At 39.3% G+C, this 23,064-nt stretch overlaps 1 protein-coding gene across 2 annotated transcripts in view; it reads right to left on the bottom strand.

The window, feature by feature from the left end:
• Positions 1 to 7,281: 7,281 nt before the first annotated feature.
• Positions 7,282 to 23,064, bottom strand: part of PRTFDC1 (phosphoribosyl transferase domain containing 1) — a 58,779-nt gene continuing 42,996 nt past the window's right edge. For both annotated transcript variants that reach the window (XM_042475359.1, XM_042475361.1), the window contains exons 5-9: positions 16,044 to 16,061; positions 15,107 to 15,189; positions 12,719 to 12,765; positions 11,101 to 11,177; positions 7,282 to 10,275 (exon numbers count right to left, since the gene is read on the bottom strand). In XM_042475359.1, coding sequence (XP_042331293.1) covers positions 10,228 to 10,275; positions 11,101 to 11,177; positions 12,719 to 12,765; positions 15,107 to 15,189; positions 16,044 to 16,061 — 273 coding nt within the window. In that variant the 3' untranslated portion in view covers positions 7,282 to 10,227. The remainder of the gene's footprint in view (positions 10,276 to 11,100; positions 11,178 to 12,718; positions 12,766 to 15,106; positions 15,190 to 16,043; positions 16,062 to 23,064) is intronic.

The following is a 23,064-nucleotide window of genomic DNA, read 5'->3' as shown; positions in this document are numbered from 1 at the left end:
CTGACGTTATGTATTTAAAGAGGACTAATGTTTTCATGTCTGGCTATCCCAAACAGACCCTTTTTATGTGTGTGTGCTCTTTCTCTCTTAAAAAGGACATGGGAGTGCTGGATTTAGGCATATTTGGTGCTGGTTTTAAAAGCAGCTCATGCGCATGTCCATAGATAGAGAAACATTTCCAGATAAAGGAAAGGGCCAGCCTCGCTGTTAGGCAGAATGAAGCAAGGACTTCAAGGAAGAGAAACTGGGGCAGAGGAACAGAAATGATAGCTCCTTGGTGGCCTCTCCATTCTTCTCTGTTGGTATTCCTCTATACAAGCCTGTTGTTCTCCAAGGTGATCAGAGACTCTAATCCAAACATATATTCATCTGGCTAGTCAGCATTTGTCATCATTTGGGTGTGAATGGGGCAGAGGGTCCTCTTGTCCTTTGCCTCAGGCACACAATGTGTTGGGTTGCTCATACTCTACTTTGTGACAGATTTGAAGTTTAGGCTTAGGGAGCAAAACATTTAAGCATGCTGGTAGGTACAGGGAGTTCTTTGCAGCGTGTTCAGCAAGCCAACAAACCTCTCTGCTCTGCTCAATCTGGAAACAAACCAGAAGTTCCATTTTCAAAAATAATGAAAATTAAATTTCCATCCACTTTCTCTCCTTTCAGCCTGTTAAGTTGGCAAGACAACTGATAGCTGTTCTGTAGTCTAGTGCCATGGAACAGCATGGTTGGGAGAGACCATCATTTCAACTCTCTGCCTCTTCAATTACAAGGAGGAAATGCTCACACATTAGACCCCAGTGTCTCCTTTCCACAGACAACTTTCCCCTTCTGAAGGAGAGGTTGCCCTATTTTGTCCCCACAATATACCTGGATTAGGTTAATAGAAGAGCTTGGAAGCAGTGGGGAATCCCTTCCAGATGTTTTTTAAGTACAAAAAAAAAGGAAGAAAGAGGAAAAAGGGGAGTACATGGGATATGAATATGAGTTAGTCATATTGATTTATGCAAGCTCACCACCTACTCAAAAATATAATTTCTTGATATTGACATCTCTAATATTCATATCCACATATAGCTAAAGCAGTGAGGTCTTCTGACCATTGAAAAATGTATGATGAATGTTTGTCTTTCCAATCATGGAATGTGAGTCTTTTAGCAACAGTAGAAACATGTAGGTTCCACATATGTTGATTATCAGTTAAATTCCAGGCAGCAGAGATATTTAGACTTACAAATGCATCCACCAATGTCAAAGACTACTCTAATATAAAATTAATGTGTTGGAATGCATCTCATCAAAATGAATAATTGCTGAGCATTCATATGTTACAAGGAATTGTGATCTGTATGACACTGCCAAAACTTTAGCTGAGAAGCTGCTCCAAGATTTAGTCAAACTTCAAAAGAGATAGCCAAGATCACAAACCCATTTTGACACCCTCTGTGGTGTCACCCAGTGTGGTCTATACCCCCCGCCCCCCGCACATGCATAGTGAGGCCACTGGATGTATTTAGGTAGAGAAAACCATCTAGGCCTGTGGTGGTTGACTTATTTTGTTAATCTAGGCCTGTGGTGGTTAACCTGCCATTTTTCAGGGCACACGGAAGGCGGGGAAAAGGAGGAATAAGCACACCTCTGTTCCTCCTCTTCTTGGTCTTCCTGGTCCTTCAGCTGTTTCCAGAGAGGCAGCTGAAGGACCGGGAGGGTGGGGGAAGAAGTCTTTCCCTGGAAATCCTGCCCCCAGAGGGTGGAAGTCCCATCCTCACAAAAATCCTGTCACTGGCTCTGTGCTGGAAAGCCTTTTAGTTTGGGGACTCAGTCCCTAAAAGGTTTGCCATCACTGATCTAGGCTGCCTTGAGAGCTCTTTAAATGAAAGGTAGGGTGTAAGAGTAAATTCATATCATACCTGTGGGTTGACTGCAGAATGATTTGTTGCTGTTGTTGTTGTTGTTGTGTGCCTTCAAGCTGAGAATCTGCTCCAAGTTTGATAAAAAAATTATTTCCTAATCCTACATGGAGATGCCTTGTATTTCCAGTGGTCTCCCATCGAAATACTAAACTATGTTGAAACTGCTTAACAGCAATACATTTTAAAAAATCAGATGAGACTGGATATGTTCAGGGTGGTATGGTAGTTTGTGGCAAAAACAAACATCCCTTTAAGTGGAAACCACAAACCATTTAAAGTTACTTTCAGCTCTACACTTGGAACTTTCCAATTTAAAATATAGTCACTAAGCTGGTTATATGTGTAGCTGTTTGGGATGGTGCTTATTTTGTCATCATTAGGCATCAGCTTCCAGATAGTTTTGGGATTAGACCATCTGAAAGATGAATGAACTGAATTAATTGTAAAAAAGTAACCAATCCAGAATGTTGATGTCACCTTGCTACACACAACAATTCTCCTTTTATCTTTTGGAGGCAGAGTGCAAAAGGATGCCAACAACAGAGAGTAGAGGAGGAAAACAGGAAAAAATGGATGACCGCCAAACGGAGAAACATGTTGTCCATAACAGTTTATAAAGAACATCCTCTTGCTTTATATAATCTACCAGATGTTATTGAACTGAATTTCCCTTCTTCATGTCTCCCTCTCCCCAATTCATTAGTCGTGGGGTACAGTACAACCATCACTGAAGAAAGAACTATTGGCCCTGGTAATCAACTATTTAGTGGGCCAGAGGGTAACTGTTATGTAGAAGTAATTATAAAATAGTGTCCAACACAGACACACACACAAAAATATCCAAAACAAAAATACGATCCAAAACAAAAACAAAAGAAGCCTACAAACAAACTGATAAAAATACTCTTGGATCAGAAATGTCATTATAAAAAGCAAAGACAGCCAAGTTGGTGATAAGAAAAATTCCAGTTTCCAAATCAGAGGAATATTTTTACTGAGCCAACAAAAATGTCATAGTTATTTTTGTGCAACCTTCCATATTATTCAGTGCTCTTCATCAGGCTAGATAGTAAACAAACAAGGGAGGAACGGGGGGAAAGCTAGATGTTGAAGCCTTGGGATCTGCATTTAGTTATGGTCTTACTGTGGAATGTGGCAAAAGGCAGTAAATACTCAAGTTATGCTCCATTTAACGGCACAAAGAGTTCTAAAGAAATCAAAAGGTTGTACAACAGTTTGTGACATTTTTGTTGTCCTAATAAAGGTAGTTGCTCAAGCATATTTAACAATAGATTGGGGTGGGGACTTCTGGTCCTCCAGATGTATCTTGACTCCATCTCCCGTTAAGCTCAGCTAGCATGGCAAATGGTCAAGGATGATGGGAGTTAATGCTCAAGGATGGTGGGAATTATAGTCAAACATCATCTCGAGGGCCAGCAGTATAGTGTATAGTAGTGGTTCTTCCCCCAGAAGCCTACCCATGAACCTCATAAAGAGCCAAATACCACAGATCAAGAACCCCTGGTCTACCACTAATATCATTCTGTAACTTAAGATTACGAGAGTAAAAGAATAAAAAAAGAGAAAAGGAAATACACTGTACAGTTTTATCCAGAAATATGAAATGTATGATATTTTATCAGGAGAAAGATTTGGTGCTATGGCCTAGAATCACAGGAATTTAGTTACATTCTAGTTTTTAATATTATGGTACATAAATTATAATGACTACCTTTCCTCATTGATTTCAATGGAGTCAGGAAAGTGCACCAAGCTCCAATTTTGTGACTGCCTCCCAATTCCCTGGGACGGCTCTAAGCTCCTGTAGCCACAAATTAACTTTCCCCCTATATTTTTTCAGGCAAGATTTTACCTTGGAATAACCTCCACATTTATAAAAATGAGCTGGCTTTCACTACTTCTCACCTCCACAACCTTCCAAACATTTTAAAATAACTGAAAATATGCTGAAAGAGGAATTGGCAGTCACAGTGGTGTCAAACCAGATTATATCTGCAGTGCAGATGCAGCCCTAGATTGAAGCACGACTCACTTCTTTTGGATCCAAGCCACCACACTGTAACAAAAGCCAATCAAGCTTCTGTATATGCTCCTGGCTTTCTAAACAACCCAGTTTCCCATGAAAAATGTTCCCAATTTTATCATATTTGCTGAGGAGTAAACCTTGATTATTCATTCTACTTTCTAGCAAGACAGTGAAATGGGCTTTAGGCTGTAAAAGCTTATGTCAAAATAAATTTGTTAAGTCTTGCAGTGCTAGAAGGCTCTGTTTTTGGCCTCAACAGGCTAACATGGCTACACCTTTGGAAATCAGTGAATTGGTAGTCGAATCTCTGTGCCTGACTAGGATTATCTGGCCATTGCTGCAACTCAGTATTACTGCCATGGCATCCACAATGAAGAGTTTATCACACGGGAGGAATTTCTCTTAATTTTGAATGAAAGGCAAGTGGGGCCAAAACGCATTCACGTGAATTTGTTAGTTCAGCAAATTTACATGAATTTGAATTGCATTCAAACTGACTTCCCATTGCCCGAAAATAGCTTGCCATTGCTCAAAATTGCGTGCGGTAGTCTAACCCCATGATTGCGCTTGGATTGCCATTGGATTATACAGTACTTCCAATTTCCTTTGTCTGATAAACTCCTGAGGAACAAAGCCTAGGCTTTTAACTGCATGGTGGTTTTTTAATGTTGTAAGCTGCCCTGAGTCCCAGGGAGAAGGGAGGGATATAAATAAATAAATAAATAAATATAATAATAGGATATTTACACATTTGTGCCAAAAACAGCTTCCAAAATATTCTGACTTTTATCATATTCCTACTCCAGATACAAATAGCTACAGGCAATGAGAATACAGAATATCAGAATTTATTTATTGTACTGTGTTTACTATATTGTATAACCACTCCACAAATGAACGCCCCAAGCTGCTCACAAAACAAATACAAAAAAGGGGTAGGCGTAGGGTTATATTTTGACTGCTGGGGAGCAGTTATTAAAAAAAAAAAAGAATTCAGACATATTTATTAAGACAATACCTTTATTATGACTGTTACCCAGAGAAAGGTGGGGGACTGGGGGGTCCCCACCAACTGTGTCAGCTTCACTTAAAAGGTTGGAGAATTTTTTTTTAATTGTTTAATTCAAAAAGCTTACATGATGCTGAGTAACTTAAGGATCATTTCCACATATGTATACCACTATTGAGGAGGACTCCAAGTTTTGGTGAAGAAGGACCCCCCCCTCCCCAATGAAATATACACGAGTGCCATTAAACACACAATAGTAATTCAGACACACCACACAGAGTTCACTGAAGCAGAGGCATGGAAAGGGGACAGCAGATTTTTAGAGTTGTAGGTAATATTTATCTTTCCTGAAGAGGTGACCATGGAAAGCAAGATGTGACTGAGACTGGAGTCCGAGGCAGGCACAATGAGTAGGAGGGTCTCTCTGGGCATACTGTACTCTATGCTCTTGCGCTTGGACAGGCTTGATTTGGGGACTGATATTTATCCTTAAGACTCAAGGGATGCTAGGTGCCATCTCACAAATGTAACAAAGACCTGATGGCTTTCTTGTGGAATGAGTTTCCAGTCTCTAGACTGGTGGATGGCTTTAACGTCAGAGTTACAAAAACAGCAATTGAATTCAGGACAACCCTGAGGTAGATGGATAGATAGGGAAGTTGGATGGGAACATGGCAGGGGGTACGTATGAAGTATTGGCTTGCTGCTTTGGTGCAGTGAGACTTACTTTGTCTCTTGATGCAAGAGGATATGCAGAGATCCCTGGGTGGAGGTAGAAAGGAGTGACCAGCAAACCCATTCAGCCTTTGTCTTGGTGTTAGCTGGGTCATTCACAAGTCTCTGTATCTTTCCCATGGGAAATTCACCTGGTGTTGTAATCTCTTAAGAACATGCCTAGTCCCAGATAAGAAAATACAGTGGTACCCCGGGATACGAAAGCACCGCCTTACGAAATTCCTGGGATACGAAAAAAATCAATAGGAAAAAACTGTTCCGGGTTACAAAGGTTTTTTCGGGTTACGAAAAATTTTTTGGTGCTTTTCAGCGCTATTTCGCACGAAATCGCGGCTTTTCCCCATTAGCGCCTATGGCTTTTTCGGCTTACGAAGGATTTCGGGTTACGAACGCGGCGGCGGAACGAATTATTTTCGTAACCCGGGGTACCACTGTATGGCGATCCCCAAATATAATGCATGATATGAAGGCTGTACTAACAGGCCAACCTAAATATCACAAGATTTTATGATCAGGGACGGGCATTATATGACCCATGGATTACGTAAGGTTGTTCCTGCTTATTTTTTCAACCGTTGAAGAATATGCCACTGCACTATGGCAGTGTGTGATGAGGGGGGCATAATTTGATTTTAAAATAAGATACGTGTCAAGTTGTGCACCCTTTAAAAATCATAACTGTATATGTGTATTACTGATGCCATGCTGCTGATGCATAGGGGCATGATATTGATTGGAGGTGTACCGTCAGTGGATGAATGATGCAATCTGGCCTCCAACCAATGGAAATTTGCCACTCATGGACTAAATAGTATACAAAGCTATGGTGGGGCCCAGTGTGATGCAGCACCTAAAAAGGCCAATACAATTCTAGTCTGCATCAATAGAAGTATAGTGTCTAGATCAAGGGAAGTAATAGTGCCATTCTATTCTGCTTTGGTCAGGCCTCATATGGAATACTGTGTCCAGTTCTGGGCACCACAATTCAAAAAGGATGTTGATTTAAGGAGGGCGACTTAAATGGTGAAATGGAAACCATGCCCTATGAGGAATGACTTAGGGAGCTAGGGATGTTTAGCCTGGAGAAGAGAAGGTTAAGAGGTGATATGATAGCCCTGTTTAAATATTTGAAGAGATGTCACATTGAGGAGGGAGCAAGCTTATTTTCTGCTGATCCAGAGAACAGGACCCAGAACAATAGATGCAAACTACTGGAAAAGAGATTCCACCTAAACATTAGGAGGAACTCCTTGACAGTAAGGACTGTTTGACAGTGAAACACAGTCTCTCAAAGTGTGGTGTAGTATTCTTCTTTGGAGGTCCTTAAACAGAAGTTGGATATGCTTTGATTGAGAGTTCCTGCATGGCAGGGGGTTGGACTGGATGGTCCTTGTGATATCTTCCAACTCTGTGAGTCTATGATCCAGTAGTTCATCTATTGGCATTGCAAGGTGAGATTTTTTTCCTTTGGGGTGGGGGAAACACTCCAGGGACATCTTTCCTCCCACCCAATAAAATTGCATATCTGCCTAAACATTCAATAGTGAGGACAATGAATTAAATAATCATAATAAGTTTATAAGTACTCTTAAGTCATTTTATTAATATGAAAACAATGTACAAGTCACAGCACTAGTACACAGGAAAAGTTCAGATCAGCCTGCAGGAAATGTTTACAGCATATTCCCCCCTAAAAAGCCCTTGTTTATATTGTAAACTTTTGTATGGGATGTGCAAATACATACTGAAAAATGGGGGCGGGGAGTCATAAGCAATCTGTAATATAGCAAAGCCTTCTTACTGTTTATTAGTAAGGAAACTGCCACCTAACAACAATGGACCCCATGCTGTTCTGAACAAAGCCACTTGCATTAGATTTTTCATTTCGTTTTTCCCACTGGCTTCCTTCAGGAAGTTATTGAGAGCAGTTTGTATATAGCACATAATGACCTGATTCAAATCAGTTTAGCAGGTAAATGAGGAAAAATTATTTTGCAGATGGTAGCAAAGAAAACAGGAAGCTTCCCAAGTCAGCAGTATTCAAGATGCTTTCCATGCTACTTAGTTTTGTCATACATTTCTCTCATCTTTAAAACAAAATATATTTTCCCCATAATTTGAAATAGACTTTTTTTGGAGTACAACTTTGAGAATCCTCCAGCCAGCATGGCCGCTGATGTTACAGTTCAAATAAATAACTCTTCTGACTTCCAGTTTTTCTCTGCAACCCCCCTCCCCAGAAAAAAACCCTGATGCTTGAAAAGAAATGACATTCTAGCAAATTATTGTGCTTGGTTTATTTTACTTTTTTGTACACAAATGAAAGGTGCTGGTTAGGAGCCAAAATGTAGCTGCTATTGTTTCATTCCAATCAAAATTGACTTTATTATATACAGCTGAAAACTTCCATGCATGCATGACACATCATCATCTCCCTTTGAATGATCAAGTTAAAAGTGGGCAAAATTGTTAAGATTCTGCATTATAATACTAGAATTCTCTATGATTTTACACAGGAAGATAACACTGATTTGTTAGAAACACACTAATAGATACAGTCACTAGACATCTATCAATTTGAAACATTCAAAATTCATATACTTCCTCAAGCTCACTGGGATATTCTCGAAGCTGTTGCCCAAATGTTACTTTTCCAGCCTTAATGGGGAATCATAATGACTTATGTAAGAATAACAAATATTTTAAAAACATGTTTATTCAAAAGCAAACCCTAACATAATCAATGGGATTTACTTCTGTTGAGAACTGAAGCTCCACAATGATGAACTACAGTACATATGAATAAAGACCGTTCATTCACCATGAACAGACCACATTGCAGAATCCAATACATTTTAATGACTAAATAGTTTGCAGTAATTTTTCAGAGAAACTGTGTAACTCAAGGATAGGCATGGTATATCCTGTCATTTTAATGCCTTTTCCAACTTCCATTGCACAAACAACAGTAATTCCAATGTGGTCTGACAGCATTTGCTTTTGTATCATGGGTGCTGCCTGCAACCATAGCTAGCAACAGAATTTGCAAATCAGAGAGATAGAGATATAGCAATGATCTCTGTCCACTTGCCATTCAAATGTGACTTTAAAAATTATGACTGGGAAAAGTTATTTCTTGGACTGTCAGAACCTCCAGGTGAGCCTGGCTAGCGATGATTGTGGGAAATTTAGTCCAAAAAGCAACTTATCCAATTTTTTGAGTTTTTTTCTTTAGTATTTTCTTAGTTAAAGGCCTTGCTTTGAATCTCTGCAGTAGCTTTTTATACCATCCTCTCTCTCTAAAATAGGGATTATGACCCCTGCTTTCCATTGTATTACATATTTGTTTAATATTGTACTAATTCTAAACTAACAGTTGGTAATATCAAAAGTAAAGAACAAAAAGAAGAAAAACAGAGACAGCTTAGAGTAGTGGTGAGAAAACAGAGCTAGACCAGGGACACCTGAGTTCAAATCTCAAGTGTCACAGTATCCAGAATGCCAGACTAGGAAGATCTGTGTTGAGTTCCTTACTGAAATACAATGCTCACTGGTTGATCAGAGAATGATCTCTATTAGGTAGCCCATCCTACATCACAGGGTTGTTGTGAGACTAAATAGGACCCTACAAGGACCATATAGAATGAGCTCTTTGTTTTTCTAGCAGCATTAAGGCCTGTGCCAAATGATAAGAGACTGACAGATGTGGGGACCAGTGCATTCTTGACAGAGTTGAAGAATAGTTTATGCTACTTCAATCTGTTCACAGTCTGCTAGGTCAAGCCAGGAAATGAAATAAAGAAAAATCATGGACGGAGACATAAAACCCGAGCACCACTTTAGGAGACAAGTGGATGGCCTCCTTGGGCAAGATCAGAGTACAGAACTGTTTTTCTTACTGTGAACTACTGCTTCTGTGTGAGTGGCCTTGGTAGACAAATTGTATAATTAATTCACTGAACAAATAGAAGTGGCTCAGGGGTGGCATTCAGCCATCAAACTCATTGTGTGCCTTGGGACAGCCAGTCTTTCTTAGCCTAAACTACCTCAAAAGGTTTTAAAAAAATGCTTAAGTGAGGACACAGGTATGGTATTTGAAACAGCCAGAGATTAAAAAAAAAAACCTGCACTATTAGAATGTATCAAGTCCTACAATGGTCCCACAAAGCCATAGATCTTTGGGAAAGGATTTTGACAACAATGCACTTGTACTCAATTTCAGTGCACAAAGGTGCTTGTTATGTGGTTTCATGGGATACAAGCTTTTGCTCACATACCAACTCTGCATTTTTAACATAATTTCTGTAATTAAGATCAGGACTTCTCTGTCTTTCTCTTGCCCCTAGAATGTTACCCCTAGAAGGAGATGAGGGAGGCCACTACTTGAACAAAATCTGAGCAGTTCCTCCTTGGGAAGAGGATGTCATTCATGAGTCCAGGCTGGATGAGATGGATGTCAGTTTAATTGTTCTTCAGGAGATTATACAAGTGGATGGTCAGTCTTCCAGTTCAAGCCAACCGCTTACATGTTAGACTCTGTATTTGGCTTTGCCATGGTTATTGATAACACATAGGTGCTGAAACAATACAAGTTTCATATCATCACTCATGAAAGTCAAATAGTAGTATTTATGCAACTACATTATGCACTACAGTAATAAAAGGTGTGTTGGCTTGTGTAAATCTTCCTACCTCACAACACAGATCACTTTGTGTCCTTAAAAGAAAATGAAGTGATGGAAACAGGAGCAAGCCCTATAATGGGTCAAACTATTTATTTATCTAACTCAGTACTGTCCACACTGACTGATTGGCACGAGCTCTATAGTGTTTAAGACTAAGGTCTTAGCCCCACCTGGAGATGCCAGGAATGGAACATGAAATAAATAAAAGCAAATAAATAAAAATTAATGATATCTTTAACACACAAAGCATAAACTCATCCACTAAGCTATAGGCTCCCAGTCTGTTGTCATCCTGATACAGAAACATCACCTTCCAAACTGGTGGTCTGCATTAGCTTAAGCAATTACATAAAACAGATCTGGTTATGCTGTCAGAGGTAAATGGAAAGTCTGGGGAAATTACATTTTGGGCTACAATTCATATAACTTCTCATCCAACATGGCCAAGGGCCATGCTGATTGAGAGATTCTGGTAGTTCAAAAAAGTAACTTTTCCAGGCTTTGAGTAGACCATAGAGCCAATTGACAGGCTCTGTGTGAGCGCATACGTGCGTATGTTTAGACAATCATAGATTTTTAAACACCATGCACCGCAAAGAGGCTACAGCAATTACTACTGTTACAAACACTAAGTAGGAACAAAATTGAGACCAACTGGGTTACCATGTTACAAGTTACTAAAATAAATTTCTTCAGCACCCAATGGAAGACACTTACGTTTAGATCTCTGAAGTACTCATTGTAGTCTAAGGCATAGCCCACCACAAATAAATCTGGAATTTCAAATCCATAATCTGGAACAACAACAACAAAAAAGAGAAAGGGTATATTGTTAAAAATACAAACACTGGTACTTTCATTTTGTACTTGTTCACTGACCTAGAAAAAAGTATACAATAGCCAAATCCCAGTGACTGCTAGTTCAGAGCTCTTAGCTGAGAATGTTTCATTATGGCTAAAGCCAAATATTTGATCTCTGAAATTGTTTAGATGTGTCCAATTAAGTCATATAATATACCACAATTCTGCCCAAAGATAATCCTGATGGCCTATTGACATATGAAAGGAAGGAAATCTAACCCTCACTAATTCTGCAACACTTACCCAAACACAGAGTTGGAGGAGTTAACTCTCTAATGAGTTTTCCAACAGCTTTAAGCAACCGTCCTGGTAAGTACCAGATTGTAGCACAGATTTTGCATTTGCCTACAGCTGACACCCAGTTGGACAATGTTCCTTCCTGAAGCCACTGTGAAGCTGCAATATGGCTTAGTCCTCTTGAGCAAAATGCTAATAGCACTTTAAAGCTGATGGCAAGAACCACCTTTTAAAATGCATCTGCCATACAAGTTTAGGCTGATTTGAAGCTGTAACAAACAAAGCTTAGAAATATTACTTTGGACTATAACTCCCCAACTCCCCCAGCCAGGACGACAAACTCGTCGAATTGTAGTCCAAAAAAACAAAAACAAAAAACCAACACTTAATGTTTTCAAACTGCAGGTAGCTAGCACAGGTTAACCCCAAAAAATCTTGGGACATGTAGATTTGTGAGGATTTCAGTTAGACAACCCTAGCATAACACACAAGGACTGGCATCCAGTTAGTGACATGCACATTCATAAATTATGTTATACATGCAGGGCCAAAAAGTCACCATTGCACAATGGATATATTCTGTGGACAACAGGAAAATCAGGGTTGCACAGACAGCATGTTCCTTTGTCCCTTGGATTTACATATTGTGAATGAGCATTCTGCACTGCAGTTGCACATCATATACTGTGCATTATAGTTGAGTGTTGTATATTATATACTGCAGTCATGAGCTGCGCATTGTAAATTACACATTGCAAAATGGCACTTAGTCAATGACATCAGTTGTACAATGTCACAATTCTGCATGAGGGTTATGTAGTGTTCACACAGTGCATCTCCATGTGTGGATATTTGTGCTACAATGAGGGGATGCTGGCTAGCAACCAAAGTTACAGTTTTTAAAAATACTGCTACGAATGTCAAAGGTGAGATCCTTGACAATGAAACTACTTTGAAATTTTAAAATCTGTAGTGTGGACATTTCTTAATTAGTCCCAGATATTTCCCTTAAACAATGATAATGCAAATGAGACACAAAGGAAGGGACTGTATCTAAGCGGGGCATTCATATCCAGGTAGCATTTCATTGTTTAAATGCCATTCTTAGCATCATTTTTGAACAACACCCTTGTGGCTGGACCTGTTGCATCTTGCCTACTGACCGAAAACAGGTTAATGGAACATTTTAGTTACTTCCTAGTCACGAAATGAAGAGAATCTGCATGAAAGCACTTACAGTCAGGTCTGTACCCATCAGGTTGAGATGTTCTTTTCAGCAGCAAACTATTATTAAATAAAGAACAAAATGTTTTTATGCTTTAAAAAAAACTGGACTTGTTCAAATAACTAATCTTGGCTTTGTTAAATGTATAGTTTTCTTCCTCTCTCCTAATGCCTCCAGGCCTATACAACTTGTGGTCTGCCAAGTTGAACTCAAGAGTATGGAAAAGTTGCTTCTATAGACTTTAGTGCCCAGAATCACCCAGCTAGCATAGCCAAGGTGATGGGAGTTGGTAGTAAAAAAAAAAAAGTAACTTTTTCCAACTCTTTTTCAATCACCACCCACCAGCAACCTATTGGTGCCTGCTAGGCACCTCAGAACAGAGGAAATTGCTTTTTCTGATCACATTGTTCATCCATCAGTATTGTTGACTGAAGTTGGGGGTTGTCTTATATGCCCAGTTGTCTTATACACTGGAAAATATGGTACATTCACAAAATGTCAAGATTTGAAAGATAATTTTTTAAAAAGTAACAGGTGGTATTACACCCCAGTGAGACTAAAAAATGTTTAAATTAGAAAATGATACATGTTGGAGATGTCATCAGGATAGAGGTTCAATGGTCCACATGTGGTGGAAATGTGAAAAAGTTAGTTTTCTGGGATAAAATACATAAAATAATACAAGAAATGTTAAAGATAAAATATACAAAAAACCCCCTGAGTTATATTTATTAAATATGACATCAATTTTAAAAGCAGAAGATGAGAAAAAACGGTAGAGAGTAATACCCGGAACAATGGATGCAAGCTCCAGGAAAAGAGATTCCACCTCAACATTAGGAGGAACTTCCTGACAGTAATGGCTGTTCGACAGTGAAACACATTCTCTTGAAGGTCTTTAAGTCGGGTATGCTTTGCTTGAGAGTTCCTGCATGGCAGGGGGTTGGACTGGATGACCCTTGTGGTCTTTTCCAACTCTATGATTCTATGGATGTGAGAACTGGACAGTCAAGAAAGATGATAGGAGGAAAATCAACTCATTTGAGTTGTGATGCTGGAGAAGAGTGCTGAGGATTCCATGGACAGCTAAAAGGACAAACAAATGGGTCCTAGAGCAGATCAAGCCAGAAATATCCCTATAAGCCAAGATAACAAGACTTAGACTGTAATAATTTGGACACATTACGAGAAAGCATGAATCATTGGAAAAGACAATACTGTTAGGAAAGGTGGAGGGAGTAGAAAGAGAGGAAGGCCACATGCTAGATGGATGGACTTTATTAAAGAGACCACGAATAAGAGTTTGCAGGAGCTGGGCAGAGCAGTAGAGGACAGGAGGCCTGGAGATGTCTCATCCATAAGGTCGCCATGGGTCAAGATCGATGCAGAGGCAGTTAACAACAACACAAACAACAACAGCCAAGGGTAAAGGTTTATATGAACTTTAAAAATTCTGGAAAGCCAAAGTCTGCAACATGCTTTAATGTAGGGGCTGGAATTGTGCAACCCATCTCTTATGTAACACTTGGAGCCCCCAAGAGAGACTCCCTGCATCACCCTAATTTTTTTTCCAGAGAAAAGTTGAGAATCACACCTCCAATTGTTTCCTGAGATTACAATTCTCTATTTGAATACTCCTGTGTACATACACACACTACTTCTTTGTGTTCCAAAATAGCATTTTTGTTTTAAAAAATGGGAAGGTTCAGCTCAAAGGGTGGGAAATGATGTAAGTGAGGCTTCCACACCTTCTGTGGATGTCACATTTGCTTGACTAAAGGATTATGGGAGCTGAACACTTGTGGGGGGCAGAATTTTCTCATCTCTATTCTTGTGGGTCATCATACATGACTGGTGAGTTTTGCTGAGCTGAGGCCAAGTTGTTTGCCTATTTTCTTTTTAACTTTCTTCCACTTATCCCTTTCAGCAAAAAGGGTCAATAGCTCTATTGTTCCCCCATTTGCCATCTGAGAGGTTTGAAGAGTCATCAAGTTGGGGGGTGGAATGGAGGGTGGTAACTCAGAAGGATTTCCTTTCTTCTTTTCTGCTTCTATTCTTAGCAGCTGAGTCAGTTGCCTCTGGAGTTCTCCCATGCAACAAGCAGATGTTAATCATGTTGAACAGCGGTGTCTACACAGAAACTGATACCAGCTTTGAATCCTATGCAGATTCACTTGAAAGTAAGCCCTCAAAGGTGTGATTTGCTTCTAAGCAAGAATGCACAGGACTGTACTGCACTTCCACTTTCCCACTCCAACCTGACCATCACTTCTACTTTTTCTCTGTTGAATTTTCTCTGCTAATTAAATCCTTTTAACTGAAGGATCCAGGAACTGAAAGTAAATGCAAAGCATATTCTTAATCCTTTGTTTATATTCTTTCCCCAAACACTACACTTACCTTGCCACCTTAACCATCTTGGGCTTGCACTTTTCGATATTATTGAGGAGAGCTCTCATTGTCCTTCCAGTTCCAATGATATCCTTTGAAAAGCATGCAGAAAAGCAAAAAAGAAGAAAAGTTAACAAAGAAATAGGAAAGTTCTACAACATTAGTACCATTCCATTACAGTGGTACCTCGGGATACGAAATACCCAGGTTACGAAATTTTCGGGATACGAAAAAATCCCATAGGAAATCATTGTTCCGGGTTACGAATGTTTTTTCGGGATACGAAGAAAATTTTTGGTGCTTTTTTCGGCTTTTTCGCACGAAACGCGGCTTTTCCCCATTAGCGCCTATGGCAATTCGGCTTACGAAGGCTTTTCGGGTTACGAAAGCGGCCGCGGAACGAATTAATTTCGTAACCCGAGGCACCACTGTATTTCAACTTCCTTTTTCTATGGCCTGTTACAGACTGCCAAAATAAAGCTGCTTCGGGTCTCTTTGGAGGTACGCTATTTAAATGATGCCTGGGTCCTAAGAGTCCAGAGATCGCGCCAAAGCCACACTCCATTCCTAAGCACTGGAGTGCAGCTTTGGTGCAGCTTCCGGATTCTTAGGATACATGCATCATTTAAACAGCATACCTCCAAAGAGACCCGAAGCAGCTTTATTTTTGGCAGTCTGTAACAAGCCTATGCCAGTTTTAAAAAGCCAGCAACAATAATGTTACATCTACCAGAACGCTAATTCAAATCAAGCTTAACAAAGAAAGCATCGTCTGTTTACCCGCCAACATTTATAAGGTAATATAAAACATCTATATAAATCTGTTCATGGGAACAGAGCTTTGAGAGATCACTGTTTAGGACTAAGACTATGTGGCCAGTTAATTTCCCAAGCTTTGAAACTAACAATAACAACAACAACAACAACAACGATGATAGGGACTTACCTCCACAATTAACACGTTCTGAAGTGAAATGTTTTTTAAAGAAAAGAGAGAAAGAAATTTAGTTAGACAGAACACAATGAATTCATTGTAATGATACACAATAGTAGCATGTGAGCCCCTTAACTCTTCTTTAAGTCTTATCCACCTTTCCAGTGGTTTGTGGGATGGGGAGGTCAAGATAGCTCTTGTTCTAGGCAGCTTCATGTAGATCCTGCCTGGAAAACAGTGAAGCCAGAAAGACAGGGAGAAGGCACTTTCTTGTTTTTGCCATAATAGCTGAAGCATTAGATCAGACCTACAGTGTATTACACTGGGACAGAATGTATTCTTGTATGGGAGAGGACATGCTGAGGGTCCCAGCTTCACTTCCGGCATTTCCATTTAAAAAAAACCCAGACAGTTCAGCAGATCTGCTGCCTGATAGAAGAGATGGTACAGGGATGGATAGACCAATAGTCTAGTTCAGTATAAAAATTAACATGTTGGGCCAGGGTGGAAATGGGTTGGCTGTTATTTTACATTTAGATCAGTTGCAAGAAAAGCAAAAGATGCCACTGTACCCCTTCCTTTGAGTTACATTTTTGTTGCAACCCAAGGCTTGGAAGAATGGACAACATATTACACTGACTCCTGAAAGAGTCTAGGCTCTGGATCAGGATTAGCAAAATAGGGTGCTTTCTGCATGCCCCCCCAATCACCACTGTCCCCCCTTCACCATTTCAGTGCTCTCCAACTAAGCTGAACTTAGAAAAATTACTGTTTGGCCTACAACTCCCTGAATTCCTCTACCAGCTTAATTTGCAAACCTTTGGGTTTTGCATATTACAGTTTGGCAATATTTTTTTTTAACTGTAACATCCTAAATCTCACCCAAAGGATTCTATGAGCTATTGTCTGAAAAACATAATATTTCAAACTTTGCAGCAAAGTGCCTGAATAGTTCACTATCAAGAAGTGACAGCACGTTCATACAGTGGACGCTTGTTATACGCTGGGGTTTGGTTCTAGGGTCCCCTGTGGATAACAAAATTCGTGGATGCTCAAGTCCCATTAAATATAATGACATAACACAATGGTGTCCCTTATAAAAAATGGAAAAGCAAGGTTTGACATTTGAAATTTATACTTTTTTTGAACATTTTCAAACCGTGGATGCTTGAATCCACGTATAAAAAATCTGTGTATAAAAAGGGCCGACTGCATTACGATTGTAAGTGAGTGGTTTCCTTTTCCTAATGTCAAACAAAGTAGCCAAACCTGTGATGTTGTATTTCCTCCTTTAAAGTGATAAAATATGTTCAATGTGCCCACAATGTTGCTGAAACTCTCTTGGGGGGGGGATGCATTCCATTTCTCAATCTCAATGCTTCTCCTCTTATTTTCCTGGATCCCTGACCTCTCTGTGCCAAGCTTCTCTTAATGGTAATTCCTGAAAGACTTCAGTCATGCTTTATCATGGAACAGGAAAATGTTAATTGTGTCAAGCTCCAAAGCTGATTATATACATATGTACTGGTAATGCAGGAGGAGTTTTAAAAAATATTTTGCTTATTAATATAATATTTAAATTGCAACCTCTACCTAATCCTTCATTATGCTTATCTCCCTTACACTAAGAACCATTACTGGTGACAATGAGCCAATATTATATCAGTGGAAAGTAGCAAGAGAAGTATGTGCAGTGAAAAAATCAATACAATCCAAAGAAAAAGGATTGCTTGACTATTAAATCTGAGATATAATTTTGTAAATGATATTAATAATGCACCCAAAGTGAGCATTGAAATATGATAAATTGTGGGAAATATGGAGTCTGCTGATTAACTATAAAACTAAGCCGTCCTTACTTAAGATAATTATGTTCATATGCCCCTCCATTTTATTTCATTTAATTGTAATTTAATTTTGTAATTGTACATTAACTGCATAGTTTCTTGGCTTGCATTTTATTTCTGCTGTTGTTTGTGGCATGCACTTTTTAAAAAATCAGTGTAATTCAGATAATTCAAGCATTTATTTTTAGAACTATCTGAAAATACTTATGTTGGAAGGATTTTTAAAAAAAATATTACATAATTAAGACACCAGGTGCACATCATGTCACCTCCTCATTCATAGTAGAGATTCTACTAATAAGCTAAAACGAATCAGAAGATGAATCAGCTCAGTGGCAAGATACAACCAAACATGGAAAAATCATGCTGGATATATTTAGTTATATAAATCAGAAGATTTTACTAGATTGCACAGCAGACTGTTTTTCTGAGAATTTTAAATTAGGAGGGCATCCCAGAGGTAAGAAAAACAACAGAGTTCTGTGGCACTTTACAGACTATGAAACTGATGGCAGCCTCATCATTTTACCTCAGTTACAGGCATGTCTTTGGGCCGTACCTCAATCAGATACATGCACTGTTATCCAAAACTTTATATATGTACATACAGTAGACATGGTCGGGGATGAGATGGCAGATAATGAGGTCACAGATAAAGAAAGTAGTGATGAGGATAATTCGATTGATAACTCCATTCACACAATGCCACTGCTGATAAAATGAGTATCTTGGCACTCATATTAACTGGTTGATCAAAATTGCAGAGGACATGGGATACTAGGGCAAGGAGCTTGTATTGAATCTGGAGAGCACAGGAAAACAATGTAGAATCCCAAACAGAGGGATGTCTCACAATCAGGGTAATAAGAAGGAGTTGCAGAGATATGAAGACAAAGCAAGGCAACACTTCAATTTATATGAAGAAAAATGCTAGATGTATTTTTGAATTGAAGTGCATATTCTCATAAAGCCTAGATCTGTATGAAGAATTTATATCAAAAACTAATCAATCATTGGAATCAGAACACTTGTGCTATTGCAACAATTCTAATGTGATCAATAACCCTCACATGGCTAATAATGGGGCCATTCAGACTACCTTTTACCCCAGTTCAGAAACTGGATAAAGAGTGGGAAGTTCATATTGGCGCTGGTTCTTTTACACTTGAATTTGAGCTTTGCACACCCGTTCAGAGGCAAATCCCCCTTGGGAGGGGTCTTTTGAAAGCAGAGTTTTTCCTGTATCTTTTGAGAAAATCTGCATGCCGTCAAATGTGAACCTGCCCCTGGTCATGTTCGGGTCAAGTTCAGGGGAGGGATTAGGTCAGAGGGCGGAACATGCCTCCCCTCTCGCAGGCAGCTTTTTCTCACTCTCTTTTTTTGTATTTTTATTCTTGACAGATTATGCGAATGCTTTTTCTACAGGTTGATACATATTGATAGAATGTGTCTGCTTGTGCTACATTTCCCTTTCGTTTGTTTGCTGCCAGCACAGCACCTCACTTTGCAAGTGGCATTTAAAAAAAAATTGTGTGTGTGTGTGACAGAATATGCGAATGTGTTTCCTTTTAAATTTGGCAAATTATGTGTGAATGCTTTTGCCACATATGTATATGTGTATGTAAGGCATTCTGGGGTGGCAATCAGAAGCAAAGAAGATGCAGAGATGGCATTCTGAGGTGAGGTATTATTATTATTATTATTATTATTATTGTTGTTGTTGTTGTTGTTGTGACGGGAAGAGTATGGCATGGGGGGGAGGCAAGGGCTTCAGAGGTAGCATTGGGCTTCAAGGGAAGGGAAGGGAAGAGTTTCCAAAGAGGAGGAACTGCTGGGCTGGAAGCGAAGGGGAAGCTAGAGGCTGGCATGTGGAAACCCATGACATTGGGGGAGTCACACTCTCATGGCCTCAGGGTAAAGGCAATGGCAAATCTCCTCGGAACCAATCTTGCCAAGAAAACCCCAGGATGAGGTCATTTTGGGGTTGCCATAATCTGTAATGACCCAAATTCACACAACACACACACACACACACAGATTTTTAAATTTGACAAGTTGACAGAATATGCGCACACTGCCACCAGTTTTTTTTAAAAAGGAGGGGGAAAGCACCCATTCCATTGGCCAATGGCTGTAGGATATGTCATCTTTGACGAAAGCAGAAGTGAATTTGATTGACAACAAAGGAGCCTCCATTTTAAAGCGGTACTGCAAATGTGAACTTCAGAGGGGCAAATTGCCCCGATCGAGGTAAAGGGTAGTGGGCACTTCTTTCCAAGCAGATTCGATATGGGGCAACCAGATCTGCCCAGTTCTACCCAGGGAAAATGAGCGAGTGGGAATGGGGCCAATGAATGAAAAACAGCTCTCACATTGGCTACACTCAGATTCAGCCATCCCCAACCCAGTTCTAGATATTTTGGACTGCTGAGTCCATCATCCCAAAGAGCTCTTAACAATGGCTGGGGATTCTGGCAGTCTTAATCTGAAAAAAAAAAAACCCAACCCTTTTCAAAGCTTTAATCTCACAGCCAATTACGCTTGGGATTCTGAGAGTCCAACTAATATGGAAACCCCCTGGTTGACCATCAAGAGATTCTTAATTTCTTAACAGCATCTTTTCATGTTTGTGGCAGAAAGCACTGAATCATCTTTGCACCTGCAGCAGAAAAATATACCCATGCTAGTTATATCTGCTGAGGGTAGGCAGGTAACCTGTCAGATGCATATCTGCAACCCAGCTAGGCAAGAAGAGTTCAATGTGGAAGAAAGAATTTCAACAGATTTTTTTTTTCCAACCACGAGAACAGCAAGCTGTAGCTGCCAAAAATCCTCTTTCATGGGCAACTGTACAAAGAAGCAGTAGAATTTGGGTTCCTCCCAAAAATCTTGACAAGGCTCTTTGTTGGGATTTAAGACTGGATACTTTTCTCTCCAAATAAGATGTACTTTTTCAGGCACTGCCTTCAGAATATGGTTGTGTGGGTTTTTTTACTATAATTTTCAGGTTCAGATGTCTAGAGTTGTTAAGAGTTAGCAATATTTCCATGCCTATATTCAGTAATTGATAGTTTGTTGACCTTCTGTTCTTCCATGCCCTCTCTCTTTCTGCAACACTAACCTGCAGCCATTTCTCTCTTTTTTTTCCTCCTCCATGTGCCAGTGCATTTGATTATGTACAAGTTATTTGTAAGCAAAACTACTTTAGTATATTTTACAAAGAAAAGCTAATTTGTTTTTTGCACTCACTGTTTGATGATGGAGTTGGGTGGATTTGATTACAATCTTTCACATTTTCCAACAAGAGTTGCAATTTTTAGAGAACTATCAAAATCTAAATGCCTGGGCTAAAAAAAATTGTGGGCTTAATTGTGGAGCCAACAATTGGCTACCACATCAGGAATTACACTGGAAACGAAGATCTGGGAGAGCCTGAACCATCAGCTGAACCCTGGAGAAAACATTATATATGAAGGACAGTTGTAGACCTGGCAAAGGAGGAAAGGGGTGTCTGTTCATTTGAAGGCCTTATTTAATGCAGCTCTACAAGTTGGTCAACTTTTGGTCTTGAAGATATGTCTGGGTCTCAATGCCACCAATCAGAACACAAAGGGATCTTGTATCACCTTTGAGACTAACAGAAAGAAAGAATCTGATAGCGTGAGCTTTCATACACTTGAGTGCATCTGAGGACGTGGCATCAAATCTACAAAAGGTCATGCTACCAGATTCTTCCTTTCAGTTAGTCTCAAAGTTGATACAAAATAGTCCATACGGTGTTCAATTTCCCACCAATGCTCTGAGAGAATACTGAGGACCATTTCTTCCTCATCACCCTGTTGGTAAACTAGGCAGGAGCGGGTTAATAACACTTATTATAATTAATAATAACAATTGGTAACTCTAATAACACTTAGGGTTAAACTGCACACATTAACAGCATATTTCAATTATTGTGCTTAGCACAGATCGTGTTCTTGCTCCACCAAAATAGGACACAAGGAAGAGTAGGCAAACTGTTCATGCTTCTTCACTTCCCCAACCTTTACCTATACCACTGTTGTTTGAATTCAGTTGGCTGGTACACTGGAGGTACACCAAACATTACTTTGTATACTTCAAGGGTGAGGAACTTGTAGTTGGACTCTTAAGTTCCATCAGACCCAGGCAGCATGGGCAGTGGGGAAAGATAATGGAACTGGTTATTAACATCTGGAAAGCTTCCTAGAGGTTTCCTGCCCCTGCTGTAAACTCTAGAAATCCACGATTAAAAGCCTTGTTAATGTAGCAATAGAAAGATTTAATAACTGTTGACAACATGGTAAGCCAACAAAAGCCTAGGTTTTGGTTCCTTTTCAAAATGAGGTCATTTTTAAAGGATTTTTTTTGCATGTACTACAAAATTAGCCTTGCAAGTACAAAAAAATGTGATATGGGTAGTTTATACACACACACACAATTTTCCTTTTCCTAATATATTTCAAAAGGTGGCTTTAAGCCTCCTTTAGAAAATGAAAATAAAAAGGATTTTTCTGAAAAATATCAAACTTTTTCTAATCCTCTCAATTGGGATTATTTAAATGCTCTATAAAGCAAGGATGAAAATAAACATGTACTGTTTTTGAACACTGTTCTGTTGGTGACAGATTTTGTAAATGTTGCTCTGTGTTTAACATCATGGATATTTATAATAAAATTGGTACATTTACATAACCTTTGTGAGGACACTCATGATGTCACTAGTTAGAAAAGGAAGCAGATCTAATAGGACACTGGCAAGAAACTGCTAATTCATTCTTACAAAGAAATTGGCATAGCGGGCAAAAGGAATGGACAAATTAGTCTATTTCTAGTCTGTGGGTTTTTTGTGTGTGTTCTTTCCTAAGACACTTTTGTGTCATTCCTGCTTCTGTTTGCAAATAATAATCTATACTGTATTGAAAATGGTACTTAAACGTATACCTTAGTGTTACAAGGTACTGTCGCAGAAAACAGGCTTCCTGCAAGGATCAAACAGCCTAAGATGAACATCCTTATTTTCCACTATCATGCCACTTCCTTAGGCATCACAAAGTTCAATTTATATGAAGAAAAATGCTAGATTTATTTTTGAAATCAAGTGTATATTTTCATGAAGCCTAGATCTGTATGAAGAATTTACATCAAAAACTAATCAATCATTGGAA

This window comes from Sceloporus undulatus, chromosome 6 (genome assembly GCF_019175285.1).
Source record: "Sceloporus undulatus isolate JIND9_A2432 ecotype Alabama chromosome 6, SceUnd_v1.1, whole genome shotgun sequence".
NCBI classification, from domain to species: Eukaryota; Metazoa; Chordata; class Lepidosauria; order Squamata; family Phrynosomatidae; genus Sceloporus; species Sceloporus undulatus.
Note: the sequence above shows the minus strand (reverse complement) of the source record. Positions and strands in the feature narration are given on the sequence as shown.